At 31.2% G+C, this 25986-nt stretch overlaps 6 protein-coding genes across 13 annotated transcripts; 3 read left to right on the forward strand and 3 right to left on the reverse strand.

The window, feature by feature from the left end:
• Positions 1-63: 63 nt before the first annotated feature.
• LOC117210591 (eukaryotic translation initiation factor 2 subunit 1) lies at positions 64-1986 on the forward strand. Of its 3 annotated transcripts, none has more exons than XM_033453748.1 (6): positions 64-219; positions 454-699; positions 788-1019; positions 1101-1333; positions 1408-1523; positions 1603-1986. In XM_033453748.1, the coding sequence occupies exons 2-6, from the start codon at positions 462-464 to the stop codon at positions 1786-1788; spliced, it is 1005 nt and encodes a 334-aa protein (XP_033309639.1). In that variant the 5' UTR covers positions 64-219; positions 454-461; the 3' UTR covers positions 1789-1986. The 3 variants fall into 3 exon arrangements, with proteins under 3 accessions (XP_033309639.1, XP_033309638.1, XP_033309637.1); XM_033453747.1 differs by having other exon boundaries at positions 68-266; XM_033453746.1 differs by having other exon boundaries at positions 69-253.
• Positions 1987-2146: 160 nt separating this feature from the next.
• Positions 2147-2972, reverse strand: LOC117210592 (40S ribosomal protein S20). The gene is made up of 3 exons (XM_033453750.1): positions 2834-2972; positions 2546-2651; positions 2147-2456 (listed from the first exon to the last, which is right to left on the reverse strand). Exons 1-3 carry the CDS (start codon positions 2834-2836, stop codon positions 2200-2202), a joined length of 366 nt encoding a protein of 121 aa, XP_033309641.1. The 5' UTR covers positions 2837-2972; the 3' UTR covers positions 2147-2199.
• A 516-nt stretch (positions 2973-3488) lies between these two features.
• LOC117210587 (sister chromatid cohesion protein PDS5 homolog B) lies at positions 3489-10591 on the forward strand. Of its 4 annotated transcripts, none has more exons than XM_033453740.1 (17): positions 3489-3784; positions 4508-4659; positions 4756-4950; positions 5064-5254; positions 5339-5546; positions 5648-6154; positions 6229-6527; positions 6609-6951; positions 7024-7128; positions 7223-7642; positions 7725-8087; positions 8208-8454; positions 8558-8805; positions 8876-9172; positions 9611-9646; positions 9763-9813; positions 9872-10591. In XM_033453740.1, the coding sequence occupies exons 2-17, from the start codon at positions 4579-4581 to the stop codon at positions 9926-9928; spliced, it is 3648 nt and encodes a 1215-aa protein (XP_033309631.1). In that variant the 5' UTR covers positions 3489-3784; positions 4508-4578; the 3' UTR covers positions 9929-10591. The 4 variants fall into 4 exon arrangements, with proteins under 4 accessions (XP_033309631.1, XP_033309633.1, XP_033309632.1 ...); XM_033453741.1 differs by having other exon boundaries at positions 3490-3784; positions 8208-8439; XM_033453742.1 differs by lacking the exon at positions 9611-9646.
• Positions 10592-12201: 1610 nt separating this feature from the next.
• On the reverse strand, positions 12202-15711 carry LOC117210590 (probable ATP-dependent RNA helicase DDX27). The gene is made up of 13 exons (XM_033453745.1): positions 15543-15711; positions 15234-15422; positions 15037-15127; positions 14828-14973; positions 14418-14723; positions 14196-14323; positions 13912-14109; positions 13677-13821; positions 13391-13572; positions 12977-13308; positions 12629-12874; positions 12450-12531; positions 12202-12339 (listed from the first exon to the last, which is right to left on the reverse strand). Exons 1-13 carry the CDS (start codon positions 15627-15629, stop codon positions 12246-12248), a joined length of 2226 nt encoding a protein of 741 aa, XP_033309636.1. The 5' UTR covers positions 15630-15711; the 3' UTR covers positions 12202-12245.
• A 482-nt stretch (positions 15712-16193) lies between these two features.
• On the forward strand, positions 16194-18939 carry LOC117210547 (flap endonuclease 1). Its single transcript, XM_033453677.1, has 8 exons — positions 16194-16382; positions 16479-16581; positions 16652-16818; positions 17540-17649; positions 17705-17908; positions 18003-18221; positions 18301-18483; positions 18557-18939. Exons 1-8 carry the CDS (start codon positions 16301-16303, stop codon positions 18632-18634), a joined length of 1146 nt encoding a protein of 381 aa, XP_033309568.1. The 5' UTR covers positions 16194-16300; the 3' UTR covers positions 18635-18939.
• A 148-nt stretch (positions 18940-19087) lies between these two features.
• On the reverse strand, positions 19088-22417 carry LOC117210546 (reticulon-4-interacting protein 1 homolog, mitochondrial-like). 3 transcript variants are annotated; one of them, XM_033453676.1, is made up of 9 exons: positions 22279-22417; positions 21471-21596; positions 21045-21285; positions 20819-20964; positions 20542-20691; positions 20182-20471; positions 19651-19836; positions 19402-19579; positions 19088-19332 (listed from the first exon to the last, which is right to left on the reverse strand). In XM_033453676.1, exons 2-9 carry the CDS (start codon positions 21516-21518, stop codon positions 19129-19131), a joined length of 1443 nt encoding a protein of 480 aa, XP_033309567.1. In that variant the 5' UTR covers positions 21519-21596; positions 22279-22417; the 3' UTR covers positions 19088-19128. The 3 variants fall into 3 exon arrangements, with proteins under 3 accessions (XP_033309567.1, XP_033309565.1, XP_033309566.1); XM_033453674.1 differs by having other exon boundaries at positions 21471-21687; XM_033453675.1 differs by lacking the exon at positions 22279-22417 and having other exon boundaries at positions 21471-21970.
• Positions 22418-25986: the final 3569 nt, after the last annotated feature.

Below are 25986 nucleotides of genomic sequence, written 5' to 3' on the forward strand. Positions count from 1 at the left end.
ATGTATAGTGATATTAATCACAATACTTATCTAAGTCCATTGCGATAGATGTCGCGTTGTTAGACAAAATGTTGTCAGTGAACAAACCTCAGGTTGGCTACCGCTGTGTATTTCTCTTAATAACTTGACTGTAAATCGAGAGCAAAGTGCACATGGATTATTAATACACATCAATAAGTTTTTAACATTTTAAGCATATTTCGATAGTATAGATAAACGGTTGGTTATTTTTTGTGCAAATATATTCATACTGGTAACTATAAAAAGTATATTATCGCACATTTCGTAAAATTCTTGAAATTAACCTATATGCTAACCTTCTGTTTTTTATTTACTAAAATATTTGATAGACTTAAATGTTCTTTGACGCAAAGAGAGATATTTATCACTGAAAAAAAATGAATTTCGTTTTTATTTTGATTAAAACAAATCGTAATATTTTTCCTTTTATAGTAGGAAAAATGGTGTTGTCGTGTCGATTTTATAAAGAAAAGTATCCTGAAGTGGAAGATGTAGTCATGGTGAATGTACGTAGCATAGCTGAAATGGGAGCATATGTACATTTATTAGAATATAATAATATTGAGGGTATGATCCTCCTTTCTGAATTGTCTAGAAGACGTATTAGATCTATTAATAAACTTATTAGAGTAGGAAAAACTGAACCAGTTGTTGTTATTAGGGTTGACAAAGAGAAAGGTAAAGTATATAAAAGCTTTATGCATGAAATAATCCTAAAATTATTTTAATCGTTTCACCTAATAGTTCATTAAATGATTCAATATAGGTTATATTGATCTTAGTAAACGTCGTGTATCAGCTGAAGATGTAGAAAAATGCACAGAGAGATATGCAAAAGCAAAGGCTGTAAACTCAATATTAAGACATGTTGCAGAATTATTACATTATGATAGTGACGATCAGCTAGAGGAATTATATCAAAAAACTGCATGGCATTTTGAAGAAAAATATAAGAAACAAAAAGCTTCTGCATATGATTTTTTTAAGCAATCAGTTTTGTGAGTACAAGGAATAAAACATGTGAAATGAAATATTGTTAGTTTTGTATAGTAATGATTGATAAAACATTGTCACTTTAGGGATCCATCTATTTTAGCAGAGTGTGGACTTGATGAACATACAAAAGAAGTATTATTAAATAATATTAAACGAAAATTAACTTCTCAAGCAGTAAAAATTAGAGCAGACGTAGAAGTAGCTTGTTATGGTTATGAAGGAATTGATGCAGTGAAAGCTGCTTTAAAAGCTGGTTTAGCTCTTTCCATTGATGAACTTCCAATTAAAATTAACTTAATTGCACCACCACTGTATGGTATGTCTCTACTTTTATGTTTTTGCATAATCTTCATCTGTGGATAAAAACTTAAAAATTTTATTTTATTTTAGTTATAACAACATCTACACCAGAAAAACAAGATGGTTTAAAGGCATTAAATGATGCCATTGACGCTATACAAAATAAAATAACATCATTGGGAGGTGTATTTAATGTTCAAATGGCTGTATGTTTTGTCATTATTATTAGAAACTTATACATATTCGAACCTTTTATGTATATGACAATAATTTTTTAATTTATAGCCAAAAGTTGTTACTGCAACTGATGAAGCAGAATTAGCAAGACAAATGGAACGAGCTGAACTTGAAAATGCTGAGGTTGCTGGTGATGATGATGAAGAAGAAGTGGAAGGAATGGATGGATTTAGTGGCGGTGAAGGTGCAGAGGAAGATAAAAAACCCGAAAACGATTCTCAAGAAGAAGAATAAACATAGAATAAATTAACAAATTATCACGTTTCATTAACTAACAGTTGTTTCTAAATTACAATTGTACTTTTATAAGTACTGCCTTGTTGGACATTATGCAGAATATTTCAAATATGTACACAAAAATCAATGTATTATAATTTATAAATAATTTTTTATGAACTTCATGAAATAAACAGATCAATAATGTCTAAATTACTAATAGAAAAATTATCTTTTTTCATATTGGCAATATATTTCCAATTTTTTACTTAATAAATTTAAATTCTAATCCTTTAATCTTTTACATGTTTATGATATATGTCAATTGCAAAATACTTATGTATTTGATCTTATTAGAATACAAATTTTACACAGATATTTGTATTTTTATACTTTTATTAAAACTTTATACAGTTTCATTTAAATTGCTTATTCATTTGCAATCGTGACTTCCACTTCAACACCAGGTTCAATGGAAATGCTTGTAATTTGCTTTACAATTTCTGATGGTGAATACAAGTCAATAACTCTCTTGTGAATGCGCATCTGGAAACGATCCCACGTTTTTGATCCTTCACCACACGGTGTTTTACGTGTGGTTATCCTTAAGATTTTCGTGGGCATACGAACTGGACCCTTCACCTTAAGTTTTTGTTTATTTGCTCCATTTATCAATTCCGAGCACACTAAAACAACATGTACAATTAAGAAAATGTATGCAATAATAATATAAAATAATATTGTATAAAGATAACACATACAAAAAACAATTTACCTTTTTCGAGAGAGCGTACATTTCGTGAAGTTAGCGTAATCCTAATTCTGTGAATAGGAGTTACTTCTTGTCCTGGTTTTTCAGGGTTGTCAACTTTTGTACTTGCCTAAAATATTATTGAATAAACCACAATTAATATTATTAAATGAAAACATATAGCTGTAAACCGCGTGTTTGGGCATACAATTAACCTAACAAATAGAACTTATATAAAAAAACTTATAATTCGTTAAACCAATTTAATTGAAAATCTTATTTTCAGTGAAAATTAACAACATAATCACACACCATTGTTTAATTGCTTTCCTGGTCGAGATGATCAATTTCTTTTTAAACAAACTGATCAGCGCTGAACCAATGCAGGCACACGTTGCATGTGCTAAACTGAAAGAGATAGGAAACACCATGATTTCCGGTTAGGTTTGATTCAAATATTCTAATAATTTCTAGTGAAAATGCATTAGTAAATACATTTTTTTAATGAAATTCACTTTATACATAAATAATATTACATACTAATAAATTTTATATTAATTTATATTTACAAAATCAAAGACAATTTCCATAATTAATTCCAAAAATTAATCTTATTCGTTATCAGATTATAATCATTTATACAATTAAATTATTAATAAATTATATGTTTAAAAAATTTAATCTGTATTTTTATTTTTATGATATGTATTATCTGGTTAATTACAAACTTTTAGCTGTACATATTATTTGTTCTAAATTCTACCGCTAATTGCATATGCTTAAATGTTGTTTTCATTAGAATTCTTTATGACTACTTCGTCCAGATGTACATAACAGAACATTACATTATTGGTGCAGTATGTTTTTTCGTATATTCTAACCAATAGCATTACTGTTACATTCCCTTCAGTACTTTTATGTTAGTGTTGTTTAACTACTTGAATCTGAAGTATTCTCCAATAAAGTTAAATGTGGATGACTTCAAGTGATCGAATGCGCTGTCGCGTCCTTTGACACGCTTAACCGTTTACGAAAACGATTTCGCTACACTTTTGCTGACATTTTGATCGTTTTACCATGCCAGATATTTACAAAAAATTCAGGAAGTTACGTCGAACGCGATATATTCGCACTTAGTAATAATTACAACGTGAAAGTGTGTGAACTCCAAAAACTAAAATAGTGCCGTGTATCCATCACATATATTTGCTTTATTGATATTTTGAGTGTCACAGGCCTTGTGGTGCCTATGCATATCTTGAGGTAATACATTCTCCATTGGATGTAATATCCAACATCTTTTGTATAACAATGTATTTTGAAATTCTTTAGCTTTATAAGTGTGCTAAATAGTATTACTGTTTACATTGTTTTCTTATATTTATGCACAAATCATAGACATAACCTATGATGCTCCATTATAATTTGTTTTAAAGTACTAGTATTATATTTTATACAAGTAAACATATATTAGCATGTTATATTATCTTTTTATTAATTTATTTAAGTCATACTTTTGCTATATGATTTGTATTTGTTGTACGTATGTAGAAGCTTCTACTTACTATTTGTGTTGATATCAAAACTATAATGGCATGTGAGGATAAAAGCTACTAGTTTGATAATAACATAAATATTCATGTTTATTTTTATTTTTAACTCATGTAATCTCTTTTAATTTGTTGATTTTATGTTTATTTTTATCATTTTAACATTATACACTTTATATTTTCTTATTCAGTTATATAATTGATTAAGCATTATACAAAAATCATTATTATATTGTAAATTATTACAATATATCATTATGTACATTGAATTATAAATTATATTATAAAATATCAAAATATATGTGAAGTTGGAAGAGTTGCATTGTATAGTTGTAACAAACATTGTTTTATTTTAATAAAATGACTTTATTACTTAAATCATTAAAAATAACATTTTAAGGCAGAACAATAACTAATGAGACATATAATATTTCAGAATTTGGACGGTGTTCTAGATTATTTTAAGGATATAAAGTTTCTCATATTTGGTTAAATCATTTAGTAAACATGTCGGAAATAGTTTACCCGCAAGGGTGCAGATCTGTCACAGAAGATCTGGGTCCAGATGAACTTATTAGAAGATTAAAGGTATATCTGATAAAATGATTTATATCTTATATAAAATATAAAAGAGACAGTAGATAAAACAATTAAAGATAACTGATATCAAAATTTATCAAATAGACATTAGCTCATACATTACAAGCAATGGGTCAAGATGAAGGGATGTATCAACAATATATACCACTTGCATTACATTTGGCAGAAGAACATTTTTTAATGCATCAGAGTAAAGATGTACAACTTTTGATTGCATGTTGTATTGCTGATGTTTTGAGGGTTTATGCTCCAGAAGCTCCGTATAAAGATGCAGAGCAGGTAATATAAGTTAATTAATTATAACATTTCATAGAATATTTTATATAAATGTTTCTAATTCTTTTTGGAAATTTAAGGATTTAATAATAAATTAATACCCTTATCTGTTATAGGTTAAAACAATATTCTTGTTTCTGATTAAACAACTAGCTGGACTAAAAGATCCAAAAGATCCCGCTTTTAAAAGATATTTTTATCTTCTGGAAAATTTAGCATATGTGAAATCATTTAATATGTGTTTTGAATTAGAGGACTGCCAAGAAATCTTTTGCGCACTTTTTTCTCTTATGTTTAGGATAGTAAAGTATGTTTAACATGATTATACAGTACATAAATACAATATATATATGAATAGTTAATTAATTGCTTGTAATTCTAATGATTTCAGCGATGAACATTCTGGGAAAGTCAAAAGCTTTATGTTAGATGTATTATGTCCACTTATTACAGAATCTGACATTGTTAGCAATGAACTTCTAGATATCATACTTATGAACATTGTAGAACCAAACAAAACACAAAAGAAGAATGCATATTTACTTGCAAAGGAATTGGTGATCAAATGTAGTGATACATTAGAACCATACATTCAAGCAGTGAGTAGAATAAAAGAAACACTTTTTTTTGTTTGTAAATCTATAACACAAGAAGGTAAAAGTTAATAATACCAAACCTTTTTATATTTTAAAATTCATAGTTCTTTAACCATGTACTGATCTTGGGCAAAGAGGAGAAGAGCTTGCAAATTTGCAAGAAAGTGTATGATTTAATTTATGAGTTAAATCACATATGTCCAAGCGTCTTGCTGTCCGTCCTACCACAATTAGAATGTAAACTAAAATCTTCCTCTGAATCTGAAAGATTGGGTGCTGTAGCATTATTAGCAAGAATGTTTTCCGAGAAAGGATCTCAGTTAGCTGTGCAACACACACAATTGTGGCGTGCATTTTTAGGAAGATTTAATGACATCAGTGTATCAATTCGTATCAAATGTGTGCAGTATTCAATGCATTTTTTATTAAACCATCCTGAACTGAGAAAGGATATTACTGATACGTTAAAGTTAAGACAACATGATGCAGATGAAAGTGTACGATATGAAGTTGTGATGGCTATAGTGACCACTGCTAGAAGGGATTTCGAAGTGGTGTCAGACAGTGAAGATTTGTTAGAATTTGTTAAAGAAAGAACATTAGATAAAAAGGTATGTTATTTTTTACATGAAAATATGTAAACTATGAGTATGAAAAAAATATTAATATTTGTTTCAATTTTCAGTTTAAAATCAGGAAAGAAGCAATGGCAGGATTAGCAATGATATATAAAAAACATTTGAATGATGCAGATGTACCACAAGCTACGAAAAAGGCTGTTACTTGGATAAAAGATAAAATATTACATGGTTATTACATGGCAGGAATGGAAGATAGATTACTAGTAGAAAGATTACTAAACACTTGTTTAGTACCTTACCAACTACCAGCTGGTGAAAGAATGAAAAAATTGTATCATTTATTAGGTACAATTGATGATCATGCATCTAAAGCATTTGTAGAATTACAAAAGCATCAGCTTGCGTAAGTACACTCTTAATTTTTTTTTTATTATTATCTTATATATATTCATTTTGTACTTTTATATAAAATTTTATATTTCAGTGTACGAAGAGCAGTGGTTGAATGGTTAGAAATTGTAAAAAAGCCAGACGCCATGGTTGAACTTGTAGCTAAGATTCATCAGATATCTCGCTTTCTACCAGATCCTATGAAAGTTCAAGAATTTATACAGAAGTTCAGTGCTCACATGAGAAAAGATTCGGCTTTATTACAAGGAATGGAAACAATAGTTCAACCAAACGTTTCTTGTAAAGAGTGTGCAGATACAATAAGTATGGTTCTTAAAAAATTGGGTCAACCTGTCATGACGAATTTGTATTACAACACAATAAAAATGCTGTTGGAAAGAGTCAGTTCTGTAATGATTGATGAAGAAGCAATTAGGGTAAGTAATGCATGTGGCTGTATTTTTGCATGTCTTTATATTCATATCTTTATATCAATTATGTTTTAACAGGTCTTAATTGGATATGTATTAGATTGTTTAAAAGGTGGCAATGTAATAGAAGAAGTTGGACTTAATCCGAACAATGCAGGTGAAAAGGGTTTAAGGTTACTTGTGGTAAGTCTATAATTTTATTGTACAAAGACATATGATCTTTGCTTTTCATGTTACTAATTCATTTTTATATGTATATAAAATGTTTTTCTTCTAGATGCTTTCATTTGTATTTGGTCCACATTTTCTTCATAATGATATTTTGATGCAACTTGTTCATCTTTTGGAATTGGAAGATGAAATGGTAGCACCGTTGGTTCTTTCGATTTTCACATTTTTAGGGAAATATAAACCTTTATGTGATGTTGCACCGGATATTATGAACCTTATGGTTCCAATATGTAAAAATTTCGCAGAAACAGGAACACCAAAACAAGCAAAACAAGCTGTCAGGTGTTTATTTGTTAATATGACCAATATTCATGATACTATTTTCCCTGAAATTATTGAAAGAATTAAAAATAGTCTTACACCAACTTCAGAATATTATCGAACATCTATAGTTACATTAGGTCACATAGCTTATAATTTACCAGAAAAGTATCAAGTACAAATAAAAAATATGGTGTCTAGGAAGGTAAGTTCTGCTAAATATTATATTATTATTTCAAACTTATGATAATGTGATTTAGTTCAGATTAAGTGTGCTGAATTTATAGATAGTCAAGGAGTTATTAGTGAAAGAAAGCAGTGAACAAACTGCTGATACCATTGAAGGAGACTGGTGCAGGGAAGATCAATTACCTGAAGAAACACGTTGTAGATTAGAAGGATTGAAGTGCATGGCACGCTGGTTACTAGGATTGAAGACTGATGTGCTCTCTGCACAAAAAACGTTTAGAATGCTGAATGCATTTGTAGTAAACAAAGGAGATCTTTTACAGCAGGGTCGTTTAAGTAAAGCAGAAATGAGTTGGTTGCGCTTACAAGCTGGTTGTTCAATGTTGAAGATCTGCGAACAAAAAGGCGTTGGTGATCAGTTTACAGCAGAACAATTCTATAATTTATCTCAGCTCATGGTGGTACGTTTCTCCAAACTATGATTTATTGATTTATTTCTTAAAAATAAATTTTGCATATTTTTATGTAAATAGAGAAAGAAAATTGATTAACAATATTGTGAAAATGTATTTTTTTCATAGGATGAAGTTCCACAAGTGAGGGAAGCTTTTGGTAGTAAATTACATAAAGGACTTGGAAGAGGAATTCCAAATAAGTGTTTGCCACTAGACTTTATGGGTTATTATGCACTTGCTGGTAAAGAACAGGACAAAAGATTAAAATGTGTTTTAAAAACTTATATGCAAACTGATATAAATAAAAGGAGAGATTATGTTAAGACATTGTCATTGGGTACAGTGGAACGGGCCATGGGTAAGAAACTAAATAGTAAGGCATTATCGAAATATTGTTTAATATTATTCTTTTATTATTAAACACGTATTATTAGAAAAAGATAAATATAAAATATTTTATTCAATTGTTATTACAGGTCAACTGCCTCACATTCTTCCTGATTATATGCTAGTATTTGCAGTACCTATTCTTGCACATGATCCTGAATTTACAAGTCATTTGATGGTTAATCAGTTGAAAGTGATACAACAATGTTTGTGGTTTATATTAGAACCCCTTATAACGAAAAATGAATATTATTGTTATGGTTTTTATAAAAATCTCATAGAACGAATGAAGAGTCATAAGGATGCTTTAAAACCTGAGGATAATAACATGAATTATGTAATTATAACAAATTATTTATTATTTATGAATCAGTTATAAAAAGCTTATATTTACTATGTACTTGCAGAAATTGTGGGCTGTTTGCGATTTGGCTATGAATGTGATATATACAAAAACGACAAATTTTGATATGAAAGAATTTCCAAGTGAAACACGAATTCCCACCATGTACTTCAAACGAGCGGATGAATTATTGACTAACACTAGGAATTACTTACCTGCTGAAATGCAGATAAACATGTCGAGTCCTAAAGGAAAGGGTTCTCTTCATAATACACATTCTGTCAGTGAAAGACCACAACGTAGGGCTAAGTCAAAACAACAGAAGGAAGTGGGCATTGGGCCGAACGAAACTGATGCAAGGGTAAGACAACTAAAATAATGTATAGGATAATTTTAGACACAGTATGATTTAGAGTAGATTCTTATATATATGTCGGAGGTGAAAGGACATCGGAACCTTTCTTTAGAAGTTCTCCTAAAAAACAGAGATTGACCCGAGGAGTGGGTAAAGGACTATATAAGGGCAGTTCGGTGACTCATTATGTCACCTCGAGCCCAAACCCATCGTCATAAACCTTAAGTGACCGCATAACTATTTCTTCGCTTATTTTTTAAATGTCGTTGTCGTAAACATCTGGATTGGGGTATTGGGTTTTTCCGAACATTCTAAAGAAAGGTCCCGATGTCCTTTCATCTCCGACATATACATTACGTTTGTAATTTGTAAGTTTGTATACGATATATATATATATATCTAAATAATAGTCTTAAAAAGTCTATGAGTATATGTAATTTCAAGCTGCAAATTGGAGAAGTGGAATGTATTGATGCGCAGGTAAAATTATTTTTAATACATTTATATTCAACATCTATTTCTCTTTTGTAGTATATTATACTTCATATTTCAAAAATATAAAGTACATGTATTATATTTAATATATTTACTTACAGCCAGCGGAAGCATCGGAAACTAGAATTCAATTACCTGGTTTAGAGGAAGAAGTAAGAAAAACATATTTATGATTGTAATTTGATATATAGTAAAGATATGATTTTTCAGATTGAAGAACCACCAGCAAAGAGGGCATTAAGAGAATCAGACAAAGTAAATAAATAATTAAGTGAATGAACTGTATTCAAAGGGATGTTAGGAATAGGGGAAAGACCGTGATCATCATAAGAATTAAAGAATCTAAAAATACTTTACAAATTAGAAAACAGAATATTTTGATTATGTACAACAATTAATAAACCTGTCGTTCGCGTATGTCTAGACAGTAAGATGTTAAGATAATGATACATTAACGTCAAATAATTGATACATATAAGCTTACAAGTCAAGAAACTTCATGAAGTTGCATCGCATTCATAAGGAAATTAAAAATTTACTAACTGATCATATAGAAAATATTTTTCTTTCAATTGTAAAGAAAAAAAAAACATAAACTTGGTTTGGTTCTAATTTCTCTACACGTTAAAAAAAGCAATGGCACATTCATTGATAAAAAATACAATCCTTTGTATAATTAATAACTGTTTAACCACCATCTTTTTTACATAAGTCTTCGAAAATATTTCCCTTTCTTTCTTGTGAAACATCTGACAATTGTTGTATTGTTCACTTTTGCATTGACGAATACAAATGTTTATATATACTATTTCATGTGCATTTTTCTTCATAGATTAATGAGATTGTATACAAAATTTTTGTAACAAACTATTCCAAATAGTAAAATCCTTACATGATATCATCAAACTTAATTGTAGTTTTCAGAAAAAAGTAATCGAAAACCACATTTATTACATGAAATACATCGAAATAATACACTTCATTAAATCTTTACACGCAGAAGAGAACAACATAACGTTGTTGGATTTCTGTGAACATCATGTACTAAACAAAAGGGTGTGTATCAATTGGCTTTGTGATCCAAAGTTGTTTGATTCTATTAATCTGATTATCATTATTATTATATTATATTATAATTAAGATTATTGCCTTAATGCTATAATTATTTTATTGAAAGAATGACAATTTTGATAACCATTATTTCCTGAGAAAATATGTATTTTCTTATAAAATTATCTCTTTATATTTTAACCCAAAAATTAATGTAAATGAGATTTGGTCAGCGCACGGCCACTAATTATTAATTTATTTCAGACAAGCTGTGCTTATAAATATTTCAATAGTATCTAATAAATGTATACATATAAATATTTTCAACGGATAGTGCGCATTAATATAAAAAATAAACGTAAAAATTTTTGTTATACAAAAGTATCAACAATGCACCACTAATTCAATAATCAATTGAAGTTTATCATCATCGAATGTGACAGTTATTCTTCCATCGCTGTCATTATTGTATATGTATTATAAACTTACTTTCGTATCACTTTAATTCAAATTTGTATCCAGAACATATATTTGTACAAACAATATAGTAAATGTATTATTCCGATATCTCAAGGAATTGTATACATACTTTGAATGGTTTAAATACTTATATTTTTATTTCGTATTTTATAAGATGTTGAAAAACATTCATTGCATTTATAAATATTTATATAATAGTAATTTCACATATTACCAATTGCTTTAAACATAATGTATTCATTTAAAAATATATTTTATTTCATAACTACAGTAAACAAAAATAAATGAAACTTTTGAATAAATATAGATTAAGTGTAAAATTCTATAGAATTTACTTAATATTTAGAGTTAAAAATAAATAATCTCATACCTTTTTGTTATTAAAAAATTAGGAAATTGGATACAAATTTGAATAGCATTAAAATAATTTAAAATGGGCCTAGGTTTTATAAAATTTCCTTTGTCATCATTAGAATTCTTAGTATTAAGCATTAAATTGTATTAAACATTAAGATGAGAATGAGAATTGTGTATGAGGCTGTGAATGGTGATGTGTGTTTGATCTTATTATATAAACATTATAGAATTAACACATACCTATTACCTCTTCACTGAAATTACAGTACAATGCAAATCTTGCAGTTTTTAATTTTTTAAACATTCATAAAGGTCATTCTTTATTTTTCATATATGTACAAAGCATTGTTCATAAGTCATCGGCAGTGCATTGTTACTGTTTCAGCTTCATGAAATTTAATTTGATATTTCTTGAAATAATTTATAAGTTCAAATTGTTTTGAATTATATTATATTTTATCTTATAGTATTATTATCAAACATTTGCTTCTATAAGTATTTAATTGCATAGTACTGCAATTTTTTCAAACAGGTTATAGACTACAAAATATACATATTCTGATGAAAAAAACCAATTAATCAGTGCTATTCATCTGTCAATCTGTGAGACATAAGTGACGCATTGTAACGGTTCTATAATAAAACAAATTAAGTAAAATGGTATGTATTTAATAAGATATAGTTACAAATATCAAAATTAACGTCTTTTAAAATTTGATCTACTATCCTTTTTTCCTATGTTTAAACTTTTTGCACTTTTTCTTTTACTTTGATTTTTTTTAACATTTGCCCTAAAATAAATAAAATAGTTATTTATAAAAGCATTATTATGTATGTCTCTAAATATAATATAATGATATGTAATATTTTATTTTACCTTACTTTAATAAAATATACTTACTCGTAACGCATTTTTTTCACAGCTTTCTTGCTTGTATTTGTTAAGTCAGCAGCAAATGAAGATTTTGGCCGTTTTAGCGATGCTGAAATCGAATTGAGATTATAGAAAAAAAAAATAAGATCCAATCTTTCTTAATTAAAATGAATAATTTACTAGATAAATAAATTACTAGAACTTACCTTTTCTATTAGATGAAAATTTATCATTCTCTACAACTGTCCGGATTTTATTTTGTTTGTTCTTTTTCTTAGCTAGTCTCGCTTGGTATGCTGCAATTTTTTCTAATTCTTTTTTGGCTCTATCCTCTGCTGTTTCCTGTTTAGGTTCTTTAGATCTCTTTTTCTTTTCTTCAATTATGTTTGATGGCTCCTTGTTTTGTTTCTGCCCTTTATTTGTGTTTAGTTTTTCAGTCAATGATAATTTCTCTAAAAATGATATAAATTATTTTGATAATGTGTACATGTATTCCATGTGAAATTTTGAATAGCTACAATTTCAAATACGAAAATTAATGGATTGAAAATTACCTTTTTCTTCTTTTCTTTCTTTCTGAGTTTGGAACCAAGTTCTTTGAGTGCCTTTATTACTTTCATTTTTTAATAATTTTTCTGCTCGATTTGCTTGATTTTCTATCTTAGCTAATTCCCTTTCATTTCGTTCTTCTTCTAAAATTTTATTTACATCGGTTTCAAGAGACTGTAATTTTTTAGAATATTTGTCGATTATATCAGGAAGTATTATTCGATTCTTTACTGGATTTTTTGCATTTTTAATAATTTCTTTAACCAAAGAACGTTCTTGTTCCCCAGCTAGTGATACTGACACTCCAACACGACCAGCTCTAGCTGTTCTCCCAACTCTAACAAATAAATAAATAAAGCAATTAATTTTTTTTATATTGGGTACTTGTAAAAATTCACAATCAAATTAAATATTGATACCTATGAATGTAATGTTGCATGGTAACTGGCATTACGAAATTAATTACGGTTTTTACCCCACTAATATCTAAACCTCTTGCAGCAACATCTGTTGCTAATAAAATATCTATTTCTTCATTTTTAAATTTTGTTAAATTTTCTAGACGTTGTGGTTGTGTAAGATTACCATGAAGTTCTCCTACCTATCAAATTATATATAATAATGATTTAAAAGATTACCTTTTACTTTTTACTACAAACTTCAATATACTTTAATATTTATTAGAATAAATTATATTTTAAATACCTTGATGCCTAATAACCCTAATAAAATGTGTAATCTATGAGCTTGTTTTTTTGTTTGCACAAAGACCATGACATGATCATGAAAGGTTCTACAAATTAGGGCTGCCAAAATTGCTTCACGATCTCCTTCTCTTTCTTTTCGTATCCTATATTAAAAGTATATAAAAGATGAATATATACATACATTAAACAAGAACATAAACATGATCAATTAATTGCATAAGATATAATTTTACCGAATAAATTCTTGGCGTAAATTAAAAGCAACGTCTTGATTGCTATCTACAAAAACTTTAACTGGTTTATCTAAAGATACAGCAGCCAAATCTTTCACTTCTTCAGTCATAGTAGCTGAGAATAAAATTGTTTGTCTGCTTCTTGAACATTGTTTTACTATGTACTTCATCTGTTCTGCAAAGTATTCATCTAACATCCTTATAAATAAAAAAGTATATGTATATAATCTTCCAATTATAAATTAATAAAAGGAATATAAAGCAAATATTCTTTTTTCATTTACCTATCTGCCTCATCTAATATAAGCACTTCAATGCTGTCTAATGAAAACGATGGCGTATTTCTTAAATGATCAATTAATCTTCCTGGAGTAGCTATTACTATATCTGGATTCTTCCTTAATACAGCCTCCTAATTTTAAAGTAGTAGTAAATTAATAAAGGATTATTTCTTAGTATAGTGTTCATTTACTAATATTTAAGTTTTTCACAATATATCAACATACTTGAACTTTCACATCTAAACCACCAACAGATAATCCTACTTCAATTGTTGTAAATTGAGATAACTGTTTTGTAACTTGATACACTTGCACACCAAGTTCTCTTGTTGGAACAAGTACAAGAACACGAGAAATAGAAGGACCATCTAATGGCCTATATAATAATCTTTCTAGTGTTGGTAACATATAAGCTGCAGTTTTACCAGTACCTGTAGCAGCACAACCACATATATCACGACCCATTAATGCAACAGGGATGGTAGCAGCTTGTATAGGTGTTGGATGCACAAAATTCATGGCTGTTATAGCCTTTAAAGAATATGTATTATGAATTAGATATTATATTAATATATATATTAATAATCAAATACTAACTTAAAATCTATGTAACATAATATATTGATATACAATACCTTTAATAAAGGACGCGACAAATTCATTTGGTAAAATGTTGCATGAGTTTCTATATTTGAATATTCCTCAAAGTTAATTGTTTCTTCATCATTTTCTTTAACAACCACTTTCTTTTTGCTTTTCTTTTCTTTAGTTTTAAATATATCTAAAATAAAACATTTATATTTCTTTAATCAAGTTTACATTATAAAGGAAAAAATATTGTTACCTTTTCTAAGCTCGTCTTCTGATAAAGATAGTTCATCATCTTCTTTTTTAATTTCAGATAAGTCTATATTGGATTCGTTATCTATTTCATTCTGAAGAAAGAATATATAAATGTAACGTAATTGTTGTATATGTAATTGAAACAACTAAATATATAAAGAGAAATAACATCAAAGTTATATATGTATATATATGTACTTGTATTTTAGATTCGGATCCTCTTTTAATTCTTTTAATTTTATCATCAAGTTTTGTCTTAGCTTTTCGTTTAATATACTTGTTTAAGTCATTCCATGTGTCTTTATTGTAATCGGAAATATCATTTACAAATTGAAAATTGTTATCGAAATCCTTATTTTCCTTTTTCTTTTGTTTCCTAGGCTGAAACTACATTAATTCGGAAATTTTTATTTTTCCAAAATAAGAATCATACAGTAAACAATCATCTTTCTAATTGAGTAAAGTTGTACTATTTAACCTAATATAATTTGTTAAATTATGTCTTACATCATCTTCGACATCAGAATCTTCAGAGAAATTTGGCACTTCCTGATCATCTTCGATTGTTTTTATTAAATCACAATTAGTATCCATTTTCAACAACAAATACACATATTACAAAACCATGCACAATTCCTAATACTTCAACCACGTGGAACATCTACTGTATATATGTAAGTATGTAGTAACATCTCTCTATATGTATATATATATGGATGTATATGTATATGTATATATATATATATATACATAATACCGATATATACCGATACGAATTAGAAAATTATAATTATATAAGTTTCCACTAATAATATCATAAACAAATTATAACGAAATACATATAATATGTATAGCTTATTATTCATTAAATTAGCATCTTAATTTCAAATATACACTAATGGCATATGAATTCAATTTGTTGAATCTATTATACGCAATTTTATGATTTCATTTTAGCTCTTATACTCAACATAAAAAGATGTATAAAATATGTGATATTGAAATATTATATAATAATAGGATAAATTTGAGTATCAAATAATTTGTATTAGAAGAGGTATTAGCAGGTATTAGTAATTTCAGTTTTAGTAACTTTAATTTTCTCACATTGGATGAACAGCATGCTTATTCTTATTACAGCGTTATTACAGCGTAATATTGGCGCGAAACTTCTTCTTATGTTATGCGTTTCTTTTCGATTCCACGTTTCGCACATTATTGGACTAACTTTAACGCGAGTGATTGAATGATTGAGTGATATTACCATGGGCATTTTAGGTTTATCAAAATTAATAGCAGATATAGCACCAAGTGCTATTAAAGAACAAGAATTAAAGCACTATTTTGGTATGTAGATAATCAGGATAATTCGGAATTTTGAATCATTTAATTATCAAAATTAATTATGAAAGGAATATTTTACATTTTCACTTTCCATTCTAGGTCGTAAAGTAGCCATAGATGCGTCTATGTGTTTATATCAATTTCTTATTGCAGTACGGAGCGAAGGAGCTCAGCTTACATCTGTAAATGGTGAAACAACAAGGTATATATTTTGACAAATAATTACATATGAATACATATTTTGTATTACTTTAATATTTTTTATATTATAGTCATTTAATGGGTACATTTTATCGAACAATACGTTTAGTAGAGCAAGGAATAAAGCCTGTATACGTGTTTGATGGAAAACCACCGAACCTAAAAGGTGGAGAATTAGCAAAACGTGCTGAAAGAAGAGACGAAACACAGAAGTTGTTACAAGCAGCAGAGGAAGCTGGTATTTCTAAATATTAGATTATTTCATGTTAAAAATGATTTGTGTTTTTTCTTCATTTGATTTATTATATAGAATGTCTGGTAACCATAAGTTATCACAGTACAGTTGAATGGAAGGTGATTCTACATTAAAAGCTAAATTGAAAATATACAATAAATGTTTTTCATATGATGCTTTCTTTCTGGGAAAGTTTTGAAATCAAGTTTGAAAATTTGACAAGTATACTTGGATTAATTTCAGGTTGAACAGGAGTCAAACTGCACGTAAAAATAGAACAAAAATATAGCTTTGCTTTTGAGAAAAGTAGATTTAAAAATGTATCACGTGTATGCACTGGACCAGTTCTTTACTAAACATGTTCAAACTTTATTTTCTTGTAAATGGGGCATATTCCTTTAAATGGAAAAATTCCATTTCACATTTTTGCCTTATTTTCGCATGTAGAATAACCTGCTACTGATTATTTATTCATACTTAGTTGATACTTAGTGAAATTCAAGTATACTCAACAAAATTTCAAGCTTGACTTCCTCGGAAACAAAGCGTTATATGAAAAAATTTTATTGTGTACTATCAACTTATTTTTTCACGTATAATGACTTCTTATAATCAGGGTCTTCTTAGGTCACAGTTTTGAATTGTACCACCAGTTGCAGAACACCCTGTATATGATAATTACGTCAATTTATATATCATATTAAAAACTTTTGTCATTTTCTAGGAAACGCAGAGGATATAGAGAAATTTAACAGAAGATTAGTAAAAGTTACAAAAGAGCATGCAGAAGAGGCTAAACAGTTATTGCAATTAATGGGCATTCCTTACATTGATGTAGGTAAAACAAGGCGTTATAAATTTTACTGTAATACATACATTGATTTTATAGGCTCCGTGTGAAGCAGAAGCTCAATGTGCTGCTTTGGTAAAGGCTGGTAAGGTCTTTGCAACCGCTACAGAAGATATGGATGCGCTTACTTTTGGATGCAATATTTTACTCAGGCGATTAACATTTAGCGAAGCAAGAAAGATGCCTGTACAGGAATTTCATTTTGATAAAGTATTAGAAGACCTTGGATTAAATCATGATGAAGTATGTAAGATCGATACCTTTATTGTATACAAGATATAAATAAAAATATTTATTTTCTGGCCATTAATAACTTGTTATTTCTGCTTATTTACAGTTCATTGATCTTTGTATAATGTTAGGTTGTGATTATACAAGTAGCATTAAAGGAGTTGGACCAAAAAGAGCTATAGAGTTAATTAAAACACATAGGTCACTTGAAAAAATTATTGAAAACTTGGATACTAAGAAGTTTTCCATTCCTGAAGACTGGAATTATAAAGAAGCTCGATTATTATTTCAAGAACCTGAAGTAACAGATCCTGAAACAATTGATGTAAGTATAACATTCTATGTATAGTATAACATTTGTAAATGATTGGAAATATTTATAAGCATTTTAATTTTTGCATAAGCTGAAATGGACAGAACCAAATGAGGAAGGGTTAGTAAAATATTTATGTGGCGATAAGCAATTTAATGAGGAAAGAGTAAGGAATGGTGCAAAAAAATTATATAAAGCACGAAATACTTCCACTCAAGGAAGGCTAGATACATTCTTTAAAGTATTACCAAATCCAAATCCTCCAAAGCGTAAAGTAAATATAAATAACGGTTTTTAAGATTACACATTTTTTTTTAATCTACTAAATTTATGATATTTTAAAACAGGCAGAAGACACAAAGGGAGCTGCTAAAAAAAATAAGAAAGGAACAACAGGAAAACCACGTGGAAGGCAGCCAAAATAATTGTTCAAAGTACTCATACTTTTTTCATTTTTATGAGTGCTATATACTGAATCATTTATAATATTCAACATATAAAGTCATTATAAATAATTCTGAATGCATTTAGATAGTTTCATATTTATTTCATAAAATAAATTATAGACATTGGAGTAATATTTTTCATTTTACATATATCGTCCAATATTTATGGCTTAACTTGTACACCCTGTTATATAATTCCTTTTCATTTATGTATTCTAGTAAATTACAATTTGGAACTATATGAATTATGTAATTACGTATATAAAGTAAATTTTATTACAATATTTATTCAGTCTTGGTTTTTGCACCATGTGTATTTATTGTACAGTTTTATTAGGTGTATAGAGATTATTTTAATGTTGGACGGTATTTGGCAGTGATAGGAGATAGGGATGTTGTTTATAGTATGTATTGATAAAAGAAACTGCGATATTTATATAACTGAAAACTTTTATACATATAATATTCAATTGTCACTGAAATGTTATTATAGTACTGCCGATAGCATTGGGATCTAATATATGATACAATGCTTGTTCAATATTATGAGGTCCATACACCCTGTCTACAACCATCTGTAATTGATCAGCATCAACTAAATCGCATAGTGCTTGTAAGTATGTTGCGTTAATCTTTGAACCTTCTTTCCATTGATGCATATTAAATCCAAGCACGTACTAGAATAAATATCGAATTTGAAATCAAATTGAACAATAGAAAAATACTACGTATATAATTTCATTTACCTGTATTAGTAACTTTATTCGTACACATCCAGCAAATATGCTTCCAAATACAAGACCTAACGAGTCAGACGTTAATTGTTCGGGAACTGTAGAGACATAAAAGCCATAAGATGCTAAGTGCTGCTTTAGTATACGTTCATTAATTGGTTGACCCCCGGTATAAAATATAGTATCAAATCTAAAAATTTATTGATCGCTTAACACAAGTAAATTTAATATATCGTTAAATAATTGTTATATTGAACGTACTTATCATGTAATTGTAACTCTTTTTCTATATCTGAATTGTCTAATGGTATAACATTGTCTGCTCCTAAAGCTTTTGATACAGGAATTGCATTCTGTTTACACATTGTAACTACATGTCCACCCCATAGCTTAACTAATTGAGTTAAAATACAACCAACAGGTGTATTTCCACCATATATAAGTACTCTATAGGATATTTACTTTAAAAAGTAATTTCTATATACATATAATAATAAAACTATTTGTTTATCTGCAGTCGGACCCCCTATAACGCGGACTAAAAATAATACCACTGTCCCCGTACAATGTGATTAAGAGTTGAAAATGCAAAAATAGTTAATACTGTTGAGCGATAAGAAGGGGTTGTTTACAGTGTGTATCGTGGAACGTATGTTATTTTTTCATATTAAAAAAAGACTACAGATTTATTTAGTTATAGTTTCTTGCGTTCTTGGATTCGAATAACGCGTAGTCCGTATAACACGGAAATATATCTCGCTTTATAGGGGGTCCTACTGCAATTATTTATACCGTTTCCCTTTCGCATTGCCTTCCTGGATCGCAGATCTATTAACTAAAGCATCCCAGGCTAAACATCCATTGTAGGGAAGACTCGCAGATGCTTCAAAGGTAAAAAGTTTCGGTCGTTTAACTACTTGAGTTTCTGGGACAACTATGTATTCTGCCATTGTACCAGGAGCCCACGAAGGTACAGCTAAGAGCACTTCATCTCCAATGTCAAAATTAATAACACTTTGTCCTATACCTATCACTATTCCAGTACAATCTCTGCCCAATGTTACTGGGAGTTCTTTGTGTTTCTGAAAATGAATAAGTAACGCAACTTAAATATAAGTAATACGATAAAATGGAGCATTTTAATTTACGTACACCGGAATTGAGGAGTCTTCTGTAAATTTTGGAATAACCATAACAAATTTTTGTGTCAACAACATTAACAGAAGCTGCTTTAACTTGTACTAATAATTCGTTAGATCTTTCGATCATAGGCATTTCAGCATCGTCTATCATGGACACACCCTATATCGTTTATAATAAAAATATATTTGCTTTAGTAATATTGCTTCAGTTATATACTTACATTATTTAGTCGCATCAACTTAAGATTATATATTTTTTTACGCGTCAATGTAACTTAATATAATACCTCGATACCAATGTAATGGTGACATATTATAGCTTTTATACGATGCATATGATGAGATACGTGCCCCCAATTAACTCCAGCATAATAACCAAGTAAAGTACCAACAACTAAACCTGTCAGACTAAACGCAAGTTCCCTTTTGGACGCTAGAAGAAGAATTATATTTTCATTTTTTTCCAATTAATATTAATATTAAATAACGAAACGTTAAAATTTATTTTGCTACCTCCGTTAGTATATAAGCTTTTTATTTGTCTGTAAAGTATTCTGACATTAAAATGTGTATTATAGTATCGATGTTGTAATTGTTCCCAAGCATTTTCAATCCAAATAAGTATATGTTGTACAATGTCTTTGACATTTTGCATCGTTTGATTCTCATACAATTCGTAAAAAATTTGACGTGCTTGAGTCAACCATGTTATGACCCATTGTTGTCCTTGTTGTGCAAATAACGATGTTTGAATCTTCTCGCCAACAAAAAATTTAACATATAATATCGAAGATGAAGAGCCGAACGTCAATTATATTTCATTTCTTTGGAAACTGATATGACAAATAATCGATAGTGATATATCTTTTAATTTATTTATAAATTAAAAGAAAAAGGAAGATAAAACAGCTGATAATTTTGATGAAAAATTACAATTACCTGAAGTGTCTCGACCTGATTCGATAGATGAAACCAAATTTCATCCATGATTTTGTAAACAACTGGTTTGACAGTTCAGATCTAATATATCATTTTATATCGCACACTGTTACAACGACCGGTTAGCTGAAGATGCAGCACAGTAGTTATATAAATAAACGATTAACACATTTCGTATAACTCAAAATAGATACCAAGTTTCTATTTCAAAGTGTGACTGCGAAAACATTGGAAGTTATAGTTTTCAAATCGCTACGTTATGTATTATGTAAACGTCGTCGCCTCGATCACGAGGCGACTTGGAAAGGGATTTTATAAGGAATGATAACAATTGATGAAACGCCGTTTGCTGTCGAACGAGATAGGTTAACTCGAGTCGCATAAATTTAACGCAAATTCGTTTGTTTTCTGTGTGATATAACTCGTACGACGATTGTTATGAAATTTTGTCACGTGAGATAAAAGCACGAGAGTGCTTAATGCTAGCGAAATCTCGCAGTTTATTGCTAAAAAATGGTTTTATTTTTGTCAACAGGATAAAAAGTAACGCGATAAACAAAGATTATTTTAAAACGAAAATTTTGGTATTCATATATACACGTATGATAAAAGATTTATTTATACTAGTTGATTGTGTAACATTAATGTTTTGACACAATTTTCTAAAGCATCGAATATTTGTTTGTAAGGAAATTATTTGTGTTTTGATTTTATATAATGTATTTTACAGATTATAAAGTTGACTTTTAAAGAGAAACAATTTGAATATGTTATACAATTATATCGTATATGTGTGCGTATATCATACCTTGTTAAAGTTTCAGTTACTAATTTGCATATTTTTCACAATACATTTTTTTATGGTTGTTGAATGAACAACGATCGTGCGATCAGTACGTATCATACATGTTCTCGCAATTACTCGTTACTTCTGACACAGATCATGGCATGACACAGATCAGCGCATAGGTATTTTAAATATCTTTAAAGTGACATACTTTATCGATCAGTAAATTTTAGATCAAAGCTCAGTCGATAATATTATCAGTATAGTTATCGATATAGTCGTGTTTTATCGTTCATTGATAAAGTCGAATCGCGGTAAGATCAACGATTAGTATGGTAGGGCACTGTGCTAGAGTCCTGTATCAAGTCCTGAGTCAATGGCACAGTCGGTACCATGGAGTCGGTGGTATGGATGAAGCTGCGGTTGGTAAAGTAGTTACGTGTATTTTTAAAGCATTTTTAAATTGTTCATTAGATGGCAATATTTTAGTTTTGTATAGAATTGTTTGCACAGAATTTATATAATCCCGGTTGGAACGTAAAAAGTAATCATTACTCTAACTGTATAGGAAACTAGATATTTTAAAAGATACCAAAAAGCAGATTTGTAATTTAATACTGCTCGTATAACGTACGAACGTTAATCGAAAGACTAAAAATATACTTTCACCAATTATAGCTATATTTCTATATTTTTCTATTTTTTTCTTTATTTTACTTTTTTTTATGCGTTTCATTTCCGTAATCGTTATCCGCGTAATTACGCAATCTCTTTGTCCCTCGAATCTTCCTTATTCTTTGTACGAAAAAATTAGCAATTCGGCAAGAAAAATGTTTTATGTCTCTTTTATCTCAACAATGTGTTCATATATATGCAGAAATACCGAACACGTTAATATTCGAATGTTATATTACGCATTGTAAAATGCTGATCGAATCGTGCGAAATCGTTGGATCGGGCGGAAGGAGCGGGTTCTCGAACGTTTCCAAAGATCGTTTTCGACATGTACCTACGCGTTCTACGTGTGTTTCACACGGTGAGTTCAAGGCTCGTGGCACATTAGCAAGTTGGTAGCCGTCCAGGCACGTCCTTCTGAATGAGTCCTGGCCGCTTTCCAGCGAGCAACCTATCCTTTTACGGGATATCACGGTGGCCGGCTACTGAAACTCGTCGAACCGTCCAAGTAGGACCGTCGACGCCGCTTCTTGTCGGGGATTATCGCCGGCAGTTGCGGCAAGTGCATCGAATTCCTCCGCGATTATCTACGAAAATTGCGCCAGAGTACCATTTTGCTGGCGCGACTAACTACCAGGGACGTCGAGATTTTTCCGCAATTTTAAAATCTATTCTCGCTACACACATCTTTGTCCGTTATTCCGATTTTCATTCGTCGAATTTTTGAATTACTTAAAATTTCTCGTTCGACATTTTGTCGATGACGGAGATACGCGTTACATCGAGTCATCGAATAATAGTTGGAAGTTTTCCACGCCAGGTCTTATTCGTATCACTGACGATGTTAGGTAGTAAATTTCTGCTAGAATAATTCACTTTTTTTTAGAAGAATAAGTCACTTTTCTTTTATTCAAGCGCTAACGATTATCCGCTTTGACTACCTTCGTTCTGTCCAAGTTCTCCTGCAATCTATTTCCAAACGTAAGACTAGATCGATTTTCATAAATACTCGGACAAGAATAGCTGCTTAGACGCGTAATGGCATTTCGCGAAAACCCTCGGTATGGTCCGTTATCATCGAAAATACATCGCATTTGAGCGCGATACGATCGTAACCGACGATCGGGCTGTCGCGTTATTCCAAACAAATCTAAGTAAAAGTAAAGCGCTTTTAAAAATCCGTTCGCGCGATTTTAGAGGTCGCGCGGCTTCGAGTTTCAGCGAGCGAAGCCCGTATTTGCTCGTTGACAAGCGTCGATCATCGGCCGCGACGCCGAAGGTTGGTCGTCGAAGGCCTACCGGTCGTAACCGCGAAAATTGCATCGTATTTGCGAAACAGCTGCGCCCGGGAACAGTTGTCCACGGCCAGTCGTAAACTCGCGTCAGGATCGCTCTCTGTTACGCGTCGCTGCTTCGGAGGTTGGCGCGCGGTTTCGCTCGCGACCGCCGTTCTTCGAGGTGTTTCACGTGCTAAGAACAGAGAGAAAATGAGAAAGAGAGGAAGAGAGAGAGAGAGAGAGAGAGAGAGAGAGACAAGCGTCCCGGCCTCGACACGGGCCACGTTTCTCTCGCGCGTCGCTTCCTGCCTCCTTGGCCTGCTTCCAGGAATCGGTTCACCCTTTTACGGCCGGGTGTCACCGTGTCTGCGCGTTCGGCAGGGGGAACGCGCCAAGGTCCCGGAAGTGGGAAATCTCGCGGCACTTTTTCGCCGACGAAAGTTTCGGCCAAACGTGGCAATCCGAGGATGGGGTTGTTGGAAACGGCCGGATCTTGCAGAACTAGAAGGGGAGGCTGCAGTAGGAAGGGGTGACTCGGGCGAAGGAGCAACGAGGCTTTCGCTATTGCGAATCCTCGAATTCTTCGGAAATAAGAAAGAACGCTGGGACGAGCGAATGTATAAATAAAAGTTTCGCAAATGGAAATCTCCGGTGTGCGAGATTAGAACAAACAAATTTGCCAGATGGCGCGAGGATCTCCGACGGGAAACCGCTCGAAACTGGGCAGATTTGAAAAAGTGGGAATTTTCGAAAGCTACGCGGATCGGAAAATTCCGTAGGCAGAAACGTTTCGGAAAGGAGAAGCCGGGGAAAGGGAAATCTTATAACAGGGAATCTCCAGACACCGCGTACGTATATTCGAGGCAGCGCCTCGGTCCAGAAAGGCTTCGTCGAAAGAAACGGTATCGAGAGAACGAGAACTCCGTGAAATCGACTTGGCCGGAAGTAATTTTCGCCAAAGTGGAACATTTTACAAGGAGATCAGCGTAGCAAAGAGAAAAAAAAAAAAAAAAAAGAAAAGGAAGAAAGAAAGAAAGAAGATCCGCGAGAGAAAGGAACAAGGGATTGGTAAAAGGGAGAGAGAAAGATCGCGGACAAAAGGGTGCATCGGGGAAGAAGAACCGTGCGGGCAAACCGAGAAAAGGAAATGGCGATCGAAGCGGTGACTGCGAAAGAAGGACAGTGCGGCGAAACAGGGCGTGAGATTTGCGAATTTGCGATAAAGGAAGGTCTCGCGACGGAGTCGTCGAGCAAAGGTAGACCTTACGAGACGCAGAAATCAAGAGTAACGAAGTCGACGAACCGGGCGAGATAGGGAGAAGAAAGAAAGGTATTTCGAACGAGGAGGAGGATTGGATGGCTTGGAACGGAAAGGGACGGGGAACGGTGAATAACGCGACGGAAGAGCACGGTACGGGAAGGAACCGAGGGAAAGGGACATTGGAGAGGTGGCGGAAGACGGAGACCAAACTCGTGGACGTTGAAGAGACGGGGGAAAGCGATGGCGTAAATGTGCACGAGGTCTCTATTGTGCGATACGCGAAGCAATGGCGTCGGGTAGCGCGCGTGTTGCACACGTACACGAGGTTTATTATACGCACACTGTTTCGCGGTCGAGTGCATTCAGCCTAGCGACGACTTTCGGGGTGACAAAGGGGCTGACGAGGTATCGCGCCACTGCCAAAAAGCTGACGACACGCCGATACGTACATGCTGGGTAGAAAGTTTCCAGTTCTCCGGGGACAGGCAGCTTACAGTGGGTGTAAAGTGACCATTT

The sequence above is a fragment of the Bombus bifarius genome, unplaced genomic scaffold (genome assembly GCF_011952205.1).
Source record: "Bombus bifarius isolate JDL3187 unplaced genomic scaffold, Bbif_JDL3187 scf7180000008206, whole genome shotgun sequence".
In the NCBI taxonomy this organism is placed as follows: Eukaryota; Metazoa; Arthropoda; class Insecta; order Hymenoptera; family Apidae; genus Bombus; species Bombus bifarius.